General features: G+C 44.6%; 1 protein-coding gene across 3 annotated transcripts in view; it reads right to left on the bottom strand.

Annotated features, from left to right (window-relative positions):
* Positions 1-13427, bottom strand: part of TSHZ2 (teashirt zinc finger homeobox 2) — a 422466-nt gene extending 409039 nt beyond the window's left edge. For 2 of the 3 annotated variants that reach the window (XM_081033543.1, XM_081033541.1), the window contains exon 1: positions 12891-13421. In XM_081033543.1, coding sequence (XP_080889669.1) covers positions 12891-12930 — 40 coding nt within the window. In that variant the 5' untranslated portion in view covers positions 12931-13421. Of the gene's footprint in view, positions 1-12890 lie in introns of all 3 variants that reach the window. The other variant, XM_081033542.1, reaches the window with a different exon arrangement.

Consider the following 13427-nt stretch of genomic DNA (forward strand, 5'->3'; position numbering starts at 1 on the left):
AAACTATTTGCCACCAAAATGGGGCCACTCTGTGTTTTAAAATGTCCAAGGACGGACGGGCCCCCCTCATGAAAACATGGCACAGAGCTCCAGCAGGCTTGGGCAGAGGAGGGAGCCATGGGGGCGTTTCCACTGGAGGAGATGACGGTTTGAGTTCGTGGTCTGGAATCCTTTCCACCCCAGGTGAACCTTCACCTCCTTGGGATTTCTCACTTTGACTCACTCATTCTTTCAAAACAGTATTTATTGAGCACCAACTGTGGGCCAGACTTTGTGGACATAAAGCAAATAAGGCATGAGATCCCCTCAAGGTTCCAAGCTCAGAGTCATGGTGATGATTTTAGTAATTTGACACGTATTGAGCACGTACTGTATACGAGGCACTGTTCTAGGTGCTTTGCAGGTGTTTATAATTTGTTCCTCCCAACAACCTAAAAGGGGGCTTTCAATATCCCTACTTTGCCAACAAGGAAATCAAGGCATGGAGAGGATTATTAACTTGTTAATACATTGACTAAAATTTATTGACTACTTACCATGTACTAGGCACCGTGCTAACTAAGCAGGTTATCTGATTTATCTCAATGAATCCTTGTAAAAACCCAAGGAGAGGTCCCTTTTTCGTAGGTCTGTTTTGCTAATGAGGAAATTGAAAGTCTGGGAGGTAAAGGTGCCTAAGGTCACACAGCAAGAAATGATCCACTGTAGAGAAATCAAACCCTTGTCCTACTCGAGGGCCTGCCCCCTTGCCCTGACACTGTACTGTCTGATGGGCACGGGGAGATGTGTGAAGAGGTGATTCCAGGACTCCAGGAAACGTGCTCTGAAAAGGGTGGCCTCTTCCCCTGTACAGTCAATTCTACAATAAATGCAGCTTCAGACTCTGTCCCTTGTTTCTACTTTGGCTCAGAAAACGATAGGCTAACAATTTGCAGTAACCACCTTATCTATAACTAGAGGAGAGAAGCGAAAGAAGTAGAGAAAGTCTGAATAGGAATAGGAATAACATAATCAGGGCTTTCATTGACAGCGTTCAGTATACTCTTCGTTTTCACTCACACCACCTGCAGTTATTTGCACATCTTATCTACCTGTGGACCACGTCTCCCATCTGCTCCGCCATCAGCCGGGCCCACGGCATCACCGGCTTTGGGCTGGATTGATGCTGGAGCCTCTTAAGTGGTCTACCTACCTGGTCCCTGATAAGTAACACGGCAGCCGGATGATCCTGTTAAAACCTAAGGCAGATCCTGCCTCTCCCTGCTCCCTTGTCCTCCAAAGCTCCCGGGTTCAGTTAGGACCCAAGCTCCCCAGCTCAGTTCCTACCCATCGGTCCATCCCCATCACCCACTCTCCCTATCTCAGCTCCAGCCACCCTGGCCTCCTTGCTGCTCCTCAACCACCCTCCACCCCCAGCATGCTCCAGACCCGCCTGGAGCTGCCCCCCACCAAGGGTGGTACTTTTCTCCCTGTCACCTCACTTAGAACCCAGTTTCAATATCACTTCCACAGAGAGGCCTTTCCTGACCATCTTATCTAAGACAACTCACCCTCCTCTCACGCCCTGTCCCTTAATTTTCTGTTGCACATACCATGCCCTGACATGAAGCGACATATATATATATATATATATATATATATATATATATATATATATATATATACCTGCTTGCTTTGTTTGTGACCTGTCTGCCACACTAAATGTAAGCGTCAAGGAAGCAGGCCTCTTGTCAATTAGATTCAAGGCTCTAGTTCTAGTACCTCCCACAGTACTCGGCACACGAGCAGACCTTCAGTAATATCGGTTAAATAAAGGTTCTTAGGCAGGGAGCAGAAATCCCAGATGCCCTCTGAGATCCCAGCTCCCTTTGTCCTAAGATATACCTGAACGAACGCCAGCCAGCCTTTCTTCTTCCCTCTCCCAGGCACTTATCTGATGGTGACAATTAAAAAGTGAAGAAGGCGTTACCAGGAAACAGCCTGTAGCCTTCTCCTATTAGCTTAACAACCCGGAAGCTTTGCCACCTTGGGCCTGAGGGGATGAGCACAGGTTTGCTGGGAGGGGAGGGGGAGAGTTGCCAAACCCTGAGAGGCTGGAAGCGTCTAGAGGCTGCTGGGCTGGGAAGGCAGAGCACCTGGAGAGAGGAGGGGGAGAGGTGGACCTCAGAAATGAGGGACCTCAACCCCTTCACCTCCATCAGCAATGCTCCATCCGGGGCTCTCAGCTTACCCAGAAGTCGACAAATCCATATTCTCAGCAAGCGCTGTCTATAAGATGCATAAACAATAGTTACTGAAAAAAGGTGAATCACTCCTCTTTGGCTGAAGGCAGATGATGTCATGATGAAAAAATACAAGTTTATTACTACAATCAGAGGCTTTGTCATTAACATTTCCTAAATTGATAAATATTCAAAGTGCTGCTATGATCATCATTGGTACGGAGGTCTGCCAAAAAACGTTAGATGTGCAAATGAGGTCCTTATACTCGAAAGCAATTAATTAGTATACAAAGTAATACAGTAATTAAAGTATTTATTCATTCATTTATTTACAGCCTCATTTATTCATTCATCGGGAAATATTTATTTAGTGCCTAATAGGTACCAAGAAGTAATTCAAGTGCCTACATTTCTCCTGGAATTCTTACAGGAAAATATGGGCGACAAAAACAAAAAGAAAAACAAAAATGAAAACAAAACACCCAGGAAGGAGAAGAAAACCATTCATTCATGAAGAAGATGCAATGTAAGCACCGGGGCTACACCAAGCGTTTCACCTACATCACATTCTCTAATCATGACAGCCGCGATGTGACATGAGCAATATCATGTCCCCATTTGACAGATGAGGAAACCAAGGTTCAGCGAGGTTCAGGAATTCCCCTTCAGGCACATGGCCGGCTACTTAAGTAGGGAGGAGATGCAATTGGATCCCAGATTTGCTTGGCTCTTAACATTTGCCCTTCCACAGCCTCGCCCACGTCATCCATCACAGCACTGGTCAATTCCTCCACAAAGGCTGGCCCTGGGTTCTTGTCTCTAGATGTCACCTGTATCATTCTGAGCATCTGAGGAGCCAGGTAAGTAGACCGGGTGGGCCAACGTGCCTGAGTCCACACCACCTTTGAAATACAAACAAGTGCCTATGTTCTGCCAAGCACCCAATCAGACAACATCGCTTCCCTGCTTGCACCCCTCCAGGGGTGTCCTTAGAATCAATTCTAGAAGGCCACACATGATACACCCTGGCTCACCGCTCCGCCTTCATTTCTTATCACTCTCCCACTGCAACGTTCCAGGAGCACAGTGGCCTCCTCGTCTTCCTCAGACGGGCAAGTCCATTCTGGCCGCAGCTGCTCCTTGCTTCCTCTACCTGGAATGCAGCTCCCAGACCTGTGCTTGGCGAGTTCCTTACTTTTTGTGCAGATCGGATCAAACGTTACCACATGACCACTGCCCCTGACAACGTGATATAAAATGGTAACCCTCCCATCACTCCTTACCCCATCAATCCTGACTTATTTTTCGGAACTGCAATTGGAACTATTCAATAGTATGTTATCTATTTATTTGTTCCCTAGCTTTTGGGTCTCACCCCCAAGAACACTAGCTGTGTGAGAGAAAGGGCTTTTCCTTTCCGACTCAGACCAATGCCTGGCATGTAGCAGGTGGACAGTAAACACTTGTTGGGTGGATGAACATATGAAAGGACACATGTACATGTTAGGAACACAGAAGAAAGAGTTGACTCCATATAGGACAGATGGCCCGAAGCGTCTGTTAGGAGATTCCACTAGAGGCAGCACCCTCTGCCAATGCTCTCGAGACCCTCCCCACAGGTTCAGCCATCACAACAGATGCAGGGGAAGACTAACAGGAACGGAGGGTCCTTCCTTGGCAAATCACGATGGCTATTCTAGATAAGCTATCACAACAGGTTAAGTGCACGGATATTTGGAAGCAGGGCGTTGTAAAGCCAGCTCAGCCACTGCATGACCTTGAATGAGTTACTCTGCAAATTACTCAGATCCCATCAGTAACATAGGGTTTACGCCAGCATCTAGCACGTAGGAATGTCCTAAGAGTGAGACTCAGATCAAATACCCTTCTCTGGCAGGTACCCCTGACAGTCCACGCTGAGGTGGCCTCAATGCTTCCTGTCCTACGTTTGCTTTTATAAAGCTGTTGTCATCCATAGCTTTTTTTTCCTATATGAAAATTATCTTTGTTCTCTCTTTGTTAATTTACTTGTACGTGCTCTAGCTTCTCCCAACTGGAGGGTAGGATTCCCCAGGGATCACACCCGCCCTATTAACTTGGGTCAGCAGAATAAGACCTGGCACAAAGGAGCCACTCAAGAAATACTACTTGGTAAGGTGCCTGGTTTATAATAGGCACGTATGGAGTGGCAAATATCATTACTACTGGTGTCGGTGCTGGTGCTATAGTTACTATTTCTTGGGAAAGAAACACTTGAGCAGGTTCAGGGCTCCAACTAGCCCAGCTTAAGTCGTTCTCAGGAGAACAGGCTAAAACCCTCCTCAGTCATTGTATCTCCAGTGTTAAAAAATCAGAACGCACCCATGTCTGATTTCTTCCAAGCCCTGAACACCGAGTCCCATGATAACTGCTGGGTTGCTCTTTCCCCGCCTGCTATACATTTCTCCCGGTCTGGCTGTTCAGGGTACAGACACACTCCCAGTAACTGTTCGCTGTGGCCCCTCACTGCCTTTAGTGAATTGTCTCAGCCCTAGTCTCACACAATCCTCTCAACAAGGGTCTGAAGAAGAGCTATGATTACCCCCATCTTGTAGGTTGGAAAGTGGGAGCAGAGATTTGAGATGTTTGCCCAGGTTGACATGGCCCCAAAAGAAATGAAACCGGGGACTTGAACTTGGGTTATTCTGACGCCTGAACTCACCTTCTTATCCTTTGAGGAAGGTTTGCCTCTCGAGCTTGTCCAGAGCCACAGAGCTAGCGAGGGCCAAGCTGGAACCAGAACCCACGTCACTTCCTCCTAATTCCACGGTTCTAACCATCGTCTCAAACCCAATCCCAAGGGGGAAAACAAGAAGCGCAAAGCCATGTACCCAACTTTCTAATAAAGGAAAATAGCCAAAGGCCATTTTGATATGAAACATGCTTATAGTGTTTCATTTTGGCATTTCTTCTGTACCGAATGGTTCCCAACGAAGAGAATAAATTCTTCTCTACAGCATCCGCTTGGCCCGGAAGCTGTTCATATCTCCCTGGGGTATAAGAGAGAGGCTTCTTAATACACAGAAAATTCTAAGGAATCTGATACATTGAAGTGAAATAGAGTAAATCCCTTGCAGTTTACATAGAAACATGTATATGCCTCTGCTCTCAGTTACACAAGCCTTTTCTCCCCAAGGACAGAAGACCTTGACCTTCTGTCTCCTTTTGGTATCTCCCACATCACCAGATTTCATGGATTTTTCACAACGCAGTAAAGCATCAGGGAAGTTTCTTCCAAATTCATTCCAAACAGAATGGCCGCTGCCAACTCTGTTTTTATCTCATTCCGCCCTTCGTAACTACTTTCATTAAAAACAATAACTGTGTTCTACCCACCTTAATATCTAAACTGTATCATTTCCATAGAAATGACTTAGATGCCGCTTTAGGAAGAAAGCTCAGGGGTGATTTCAGAGTGTTCATTCAGTTCTGAAAGCACCCATCTAATTAAGACCACTGATCTCAATTTTTGTACAGCCAGAAACTGCAGAATGCTGTCGGTATTTTTGTTTGTTTGGTTTTTTTTTGTTTTAACCCACCTTAGTATCCAGGAGCTTTATGAAAATACAAGGCTTTTCCTTTAACATAAATGGACACCACAGCTTTTCAATTAAATTAGTCTTTGGAGAGAGATGCAAAAGAGCTCAAAACCTCCTTAAAAACCTTCCCTGCTTCAGCACTGCTCATTTGCCAAAGGGAGACAAATGTGTAGCTCAAATGCAATGCTACGTTCTTCTTCACCTGCCGAAACAAACCTTGTGATCTTGAACCCTGAGCCAGCTATAGTATAGAGCTTGTTGAGGTTTTGCTTTTAGTTGGTATGCCCACACTTGGTGTTCTAAAACTATTTTTTTTTTAAAAGGCATGTGCATTATAATTCCTTCTACCTTTGTACCTCCAGACAGAGCTTTATTACCCCTATTTCAGGTTGGGTGATAGGTACGGGGATATTGAACTTGTTTTTTAAAATAACACAGATAGAAAGATAAGTCTCCTTTAGATGAGCAAAATTCAAAATAAATGCTTTCATATACGATCCAGGTAGTTTTTATTCCCATGTAATTCCTCTAAGCTCATTAGCTCTAAAACTTTTGCACGGTGCATTTCTCTGTTGTTAACCACAGCTAAATAATACTGATATATGAATGACAGGATTAGCTAGCCGTGCCTCCTGAATTTCAATTTCTAACATTTTAGGCAATTTTAGGGACTGCTGTGGCATCACAAAATATTCGAGGATGCCCAGAGGACAGCTTTTTCTGCAGAGAGAATGCAAAAGATTGAGAGAGGCAGCAATTAGAAATTTCACATGGCTATTTTCATGACTTTCAAATCCCTCCGAATTATTTAATCATTTCATCCATGGAGTTTGCTTTGAAAATAAATATACCGGCCATTCCCACTTGCATCTCAGATTTCTTTTCCGTGTGCCTGTGTATGTACACGGTGTCATCGGAAAGGACCTGAGTCCATACCCTCGTGATGGCTTCTCTGACAAAATGAACAACATGAATACGGCCACAACGCTGCAGACACTGAGATTAACGTCCAGGTTAGATTCGGAACCACGCGCTGGCACATTTTCCTACGAGTTTACAGACACAGCCCAGAAGTGGGTGTTTAGGCTCTAAAGTCTCTAACTTTTATCCTCGTGTCCTCAAGACCCACAGTCTCTTGAAACCCGCTTTAAATGCTATCCCTATCTCTTCTTCTGAAAAAAGTTCCTAAAACAAGTGACTGAAAGGTCAGTAGTAGGGGGAAAAGAATTGTAAATCTAGTGAAAACAGTGTCAGATGATAGAGGCCTGTAAAGAGATGGTGTTTTTTTTCTTACTGCAATGTCCAGGTAATCAAACAAACATTCTCAATGAGGTTATTTCTTAGGTAGTTAGAATGACTAAGCTCCTTCATCATCGAAATGCTGCTTGCTGAAAGCCACCCTAAGGGACAGGAGAATTTCTAACTTTAAGTGGAACTTATAAAACTTTAAATAATCCTAAAAACACACATTGTTACAAATCACTGAAAAAGGGATGTGAAAACCTCTTCCAGGGTAAACAGGGTTCCCCAAGGTAGAAGGATGAGATCGCCCTGATACATACACACCACAGAAAAGACATTTTGCATGTATCACGACATTAGAAAATGAAAATAAATTTCTCCCAAAGAAGTAAAAATATAACAGTGTTCGCAACTTGCAAAGCAATAAAATTATTTGTGTGCCAAGCTTCTTTTAATACCACTGTGATTTTTTTCTTTATAAAAGTCGCTCAATTTGATTGTAATTAAATATGTAATGAAAAAGCAGTGCTTCAGGGAAGCGATGCAAGACACTCTCTAACTGTTAGTTTAATATATTTCCAACTGACTTTGCATCAAATGAAAATGATACTCTGTGTATGCCTGGTCTTCATATAAAATTTGTTAGGCAATTTTGTACTTTTTGAGGGGAAACTTGGGTGATGCAGGCTTTGCTTTGAAATAGTGGCTGAGTCTTCCCAGACATAACCCTAAATAAAATTAATAGTACAAATACAGCGATGGAAGGGCAGCGGCACTCTGGATATTTAATTCGGGTCATGTCAGCTAATTACAGACCCAGCTCCAACATGAGCGGGGCCCAGGTTTTCTTCCTGGCTGATTTTCCTAAGCTCAGCTGGAGAGATGAGCAGAAGGGCATCCTATCAGTGGCCTTAAATAATGCCAGGCTCAGTGTCCCTTTAAAACCTGCTCAACTGAGAGCAGAATTCCCAAGCCACTGGGAAGACAAATAGATCACCCCAAGTATTATGCAGTTGGAGAAATTCCATCAGATGAGTGAGAAGTCAGCTGGGTTGAAAGGAAAGCCTAAGCCTCTGCTGGAGAAGTGTGACAAAAGGCAAGACGTTTCCAGGGACAGGTCTGCTAAAGAAGCCTAGGAGGTATTTGTTGGGTGTGAAGGTTTCCCAAACAGTAGCAAGAGAATTGAGATGACTGGAAAAAAAACAAATGTAAGGTGGTAGGAAAATAAATGCATGGGATCCTGGAGGAACGCTTCCACCCTCCTCAAAGGAGCTTCCAGCGTCCAATCCCCAAGCCTCAAGAAGATTTTCACTATCGAGAAGTTCCTCAGAGCCCCCTCTCCCTTACCTAGCTTCCACTAGAACTCCCTGTCACTTGCAATCTGCTGATTAGGGTTAATGTATTGTGTCCTGATATGGCAGATTAAAAATGAAATCAATAAATGCCTAAAACAAATGGGCTTTTGAAATGTCCCATTCAATCTGAGTCTTTAAGGGTGAGATGCGAGGTGGGAGAAGGAAATCGGGAGGGGACTGGCGGGGAAAGGACCACTTAAGTAATCAATTTCCATCCAAAACACTATGGAGGACTCATTTTCAAGGTATCTGTCCTTGATTTTCCAGGGATCAGCCTTAAATAACAAGAAGAGCCAGACCAGTTCATGCGGCTGAGCCCCTTGCGGGGTGTGTGTGTTTATTTTCCCCATTTGTCTGTTAAAATCTACTATTCAGGTAAGTGAAGGGGTCTACAGCATGCGGTATCTAAATCTTCAAGATACAAACTTGTCTTTCTGAAGTATGTTTGAACAAAGTAAGAGGACCAGGGTCCCTAGTCCACCCCACCCCAATATCTATTCTCTTGAATCTCACCCCAGTTGCTAGGTAAATTCAAGGTAAAGCGCACCCTGAGATGCCTGCCCCCTCCACACCCTGCTGGTTGAGATGGCTGAGACCTCACTGTTCGTCCAGTCACTGTTGTCAGGAGGTTGAAAGGGAGATGGCTCAGGTCATCTCTATACTCCATTGCAGTATTTAGAATTGTCCCTGCTGAATATGTTCCCCACGTAAATAATCTGTGCTATTAAGGTGCAAATTGCAAGTTTTAAGTAATGATTGCTAATAGCCTAATGTTTACTGCTACACAAGGACATTCATGAAAACAAAATCTGCATCATTCATCTCCATATTAAATAAACAAAATAAACTGAGGGAGCTGAGCTGTTCTATCCTGCAAGACTTCCCTCAGATCTGGATTCTCAGAGAGCTTTTGAGAGTCTGCAAGAAGGAAACATTTAATTTCTTTGGGTGGGCAGGAGGAGAATCCTGCAATTTATATATACATTAGATATTCACGTGTATATTATCCTCAAAGATTGTGCATTCTATTGCAATTGGCTGGTGTTATAGAAAAACAACAACTCAGGATGGTGAAATAAAATATGTATTACACATGTGTGTACAGAGACTGCGATAGGTTGTAGAAAAGAGAAGCGTTCAATTTTAAAATTTTAACTACTCTGTATCCTGCAAAATACAAGCAAATCAAAGCACTGTTGTATTTTGTTTCACCCTTCTGCCATCTTCTCTAGCTTCCCTAAAATGGATAGGAGGTACAATGCTGGTACAGAACTCTGCAATGTTTTCAGGTAAAAGTAAACGCATTTTAGTGGTGAGTGAAATATACATCCAAGGAAACAAGCACACACATTCACACATACACAAACCTCTGGGGTACGGTAGCCTGCTTTCAAAACTTTTTTTTTTTTCTTGCCCGAAGTAATAGTATGGTGGAATAGCACAGCTTTAGTAAGCCAGCAAGAATGACATTTGGGAGGGAAATGTTCTGACTTAGCTGTTTCCTTAAAGAGAACTGCCTACCTCACATCCCTTCCCTTAAAGGGGGGGAATATAACAACTAAGGACTAAAATTCCCCATCGCTTATAATGTCAGCTCGTTCATTCTAGCTGGATACCTGCTTTACTAGAAAGTTCTGTAATTGATTCCGTGAAACATGGAACTTTAGACTAATAATGCAAAGGAATCAAATTGCCTCAAACAGTTCCTGGGAAAGATAGTCTCAGCTCTGATTCACTCACAGGCTTTTTCTATCTTACATTATTCATTAATCAAGCCAGAAATCAAGCTTTCAACATCAGTCCATGGAAATAATTACTTACAGTTGTGCCTTGTGTTTCATTTTCAAACAGTGATAAAAGTTAGGATGGCCCCAATCTTAGCACCCACCTTGTTCATTCCCCTGGATGTTCACTGGCTAAAGAATTCCGAAGTGGCTAACTTTCTTTGTGAGTGACCACCTCGGCTAAAACAGAGTGCGGCATCGGGGACTTCAGAGGAAAGAAACACTGCACGAAAAAATTGCCCACTTTATTAATATGTGAGCAAACAAATATGGTAAGAGGAGCCCTCGTTGTATACGATATGAATTATTCCCTTTCAGCTTGACAAGGGGGTTCCACTTCTTCCAGTGAAAATAATAAAAGCCATAAAAACAAACATATAAAGACAGTACGAATACAAAAGGCCAGAAAACTGAAACCACAGCCACAACTTCCTAACACACACACACACACACACACACACACACACACACACACACACTCCAGTAAATAGATGAGCCAGCACGAGTAGCAAAGGATCTGATTTAAATAATGTGACACAGTGTTATCTTCCATACACCTGGATCCTCATTGATCAGAAAATAATTCTACTCAACGCAGTGCAGTTCTGAGCAATGCACTTTTTGTAATGAGCTTACCAAAGGAGCTATGTCCAGTCATTCTGGTAATTTAAATTACTGCCTAGTTGTTGATGGTCTTTACCGGAACAACAAGGAGAAAAAAAAAAAAAAAAGAGTGATTTTCAGGGCAGTATCACTTCTTGCTGGACTGTTGCCCAGGGCTCTCTTCGGGGACAACAATAAGGATGGTATCTCTAATAATCTAGCTACACTTAAACTTATGCTGCCAGAACTAGATGGAACAGGCTTACTCTTCCTGGGTCTACAAGGCCAGGGGTGCGCCCCAAAGCTGTCAGGTTACAAAGCAACCCAAGTTACACAAAATAAGTGAGTTCAACGTAGACAGGGACAGGGGTAGGAGGGAGAAACTGATTTCAAAAGAGGTAACTAGAGTTGAAACAAGACACCTCACGGACTAGGCAAGTTCTAAACATATATGGCACTAAAAATATTTTAATTGTTTTGCTCTACGGGAAAACAATTGAAAACGACGTGAATCAGAGCTTTATAAATATTTCTGCATGTGATTTGAACTGATCTGCACACGGTTACGGAGGCAATTCTGGGCTCAGAAGATAATTGTGGATATTTCAAAGCACATGTACTGCCAATCGGGCTGGAATCAGGCCACGATGGAGGATGAGCTTGGTGGTCCAGCCTGCTCAGACACAAACACCCACTTTGCCCAGATTTGTAACTAACTTTGGATTTGTTCTGAGGGTGGCTTTGCAAAGTTTATGAAAGTGCTCCACCGAACTTCTCCCTCATGTTTCACGCGAGTTGGAACAGAAGGAAATGTGATGGTGGGTCTGCAGAAGACCAGCCTTAATTGATACTGCCTAAATAAAGCAGGAGGGTAAAAAGACAGGGGAAAGAAAAACAACTTAAGCTTTTTGCTAAAGCCCTGATTCAACTAAAGGACACAAAGAAATAAAAACGCCCACATTAAAAGCTAAACAAGATAATAATTGTGCATGCCTGGCTCTGAATCTAGAGGGCAAGGCTTGCGTCACTGGCACTCTGAGTTACCATGGTGAGTGATTTATTGATATATATCAAGAATGAATAGATCAAAGGCAGCGAGATGACAGGTGATCAATCAAATGTCAAATCAAAACTAGCAATCAAGTGGAAAGCTGATTTTTCAGTGGGTGGGTCTGGCAGGAGAAAAATGAACTTTCATATCACACTTCCGAGAAACAAAACCCCAGCATACTATTAAAAAAGCAATTAAGCAACCCAAAAGAAAAAAGAAAATCCTTCCGAAGGTCTATTGTACTGATCCATTAACCTGTTCCTCTCTTTTGGGGGGGTGGGGGTGGTAAGTGAGGATTCATACTGGATAGTTTCTGCCCTACAAATCAATTTACAAAGTTTGCAACTCTCTGGGCAAAGAGAAACCAGAGCTGTTTCAATGTGTTCTATGGGGGCATTTTCCCCCCTCCTCCTTTTTTAAGAGAAGGGAGAGTGTTGATTAGATTTCCAAACGTGGAACCTTTTAGCAAACATATTCAAAGGTTCATGCGTTTCCTGGAGTGTTTTTTTCCACCTTGGCGATCAAAGCTAAACTCCCATTGCCGCACCCCCCCCCCACCTCCCACCCCAAGCTAGACTGCAGCCCGGGCTTGGGTATGGCTCACACTTCAGCGCCCCAAACCCCAGCAGAGGAAAAGCTGTCCCTCGAGGCCAGAAGCCACTGGCACTGACCATGCAGAGGGATGAGGGGGTGGAAAGAATGTCTCCCTATTCCGCACCCCAAATCCTCAACCCAACTTTGGCCGGAGAAGCAAGAAACAGACTGGGAGAAAGTTAGGGGTGGGGTGGAGGAAAAAAAGTTTAAGGAGGGAAGGTTTGGTGGGACAGCTACCCCCACCCAAACGACGGAGCCTGGAAAGGGAAGGATTTGGGAGATCGGAGAAGGCGAGAGAGGATGGGGTTATCCGCAGGGTGGAGAGGGGCCTCCGAGAGCGACTCCCCCAAAAGCTTGGGGCGGGGTGGCGTCCTGGGGCACCCCGGCCAGGTGGGCTGGCGCGGGCTCGGCGCACAGGGCAGCTCGGCGGGGCAGCCCCGGAGCGGAGCTGGTTCTCTTACCTGCCGCCCGCTTGGGTGCCTGCTGTTTCCTCCTTGGCATCGCTCTACTCCGCTCCAGTCCCACTTCTGGCGCCCCGGCCCCAGCCGCGCGCGGGGCCCGCGGTCTCGCTCGCGCGTCCGGGTCTCCTCCGCCTCCTGCCCGGCGGCTCCTAGGCGTCTCTCGGCCTCTGTCCCCCGGCGGTCCCCCCTGCAACTCCTCCACCACCGGCCAGAGACCCCCGCTCCGGAGGGCAGACACGGGCGGCTCGTGCCGGCTGGTTTGAAGTAGAGCTGGGCTGTGCCTGTTGTTTGTTTGTTTGTTTGTTTTGGATTTTTTTCCTCTTTCTCTCTTTTTGTTTTTGCTTTTTGGAATTTTTTTGTTTGTTTGGTTGTTTTTTTTTTGGTTTTTTTTTGGTGACTGTTGAGACACTTGATTTCTTTATTAAACATCCAAGACCGGGTTCGGATGGAAGGGACGAGGGGCGCACACGCGCCACACGCACACGCGCGCGCGTCAAGATAAGGAAAAAAAAAGGCAATCCTGGGGAGGTGGTGGCT

Source organism: Rhinolophus hipposideros, assembly GCF_964194185.1.
Source record: "Rhinolophus hipposideros genome assembly, chromosome: 22".
Classification (NCBI taxonomy): Eukaryota; Metazoa; Chordata; class Mammalia; order Chiroptera; family Rhinolophidae; genus Rhinolophus; species Rhinolophus hipposideros.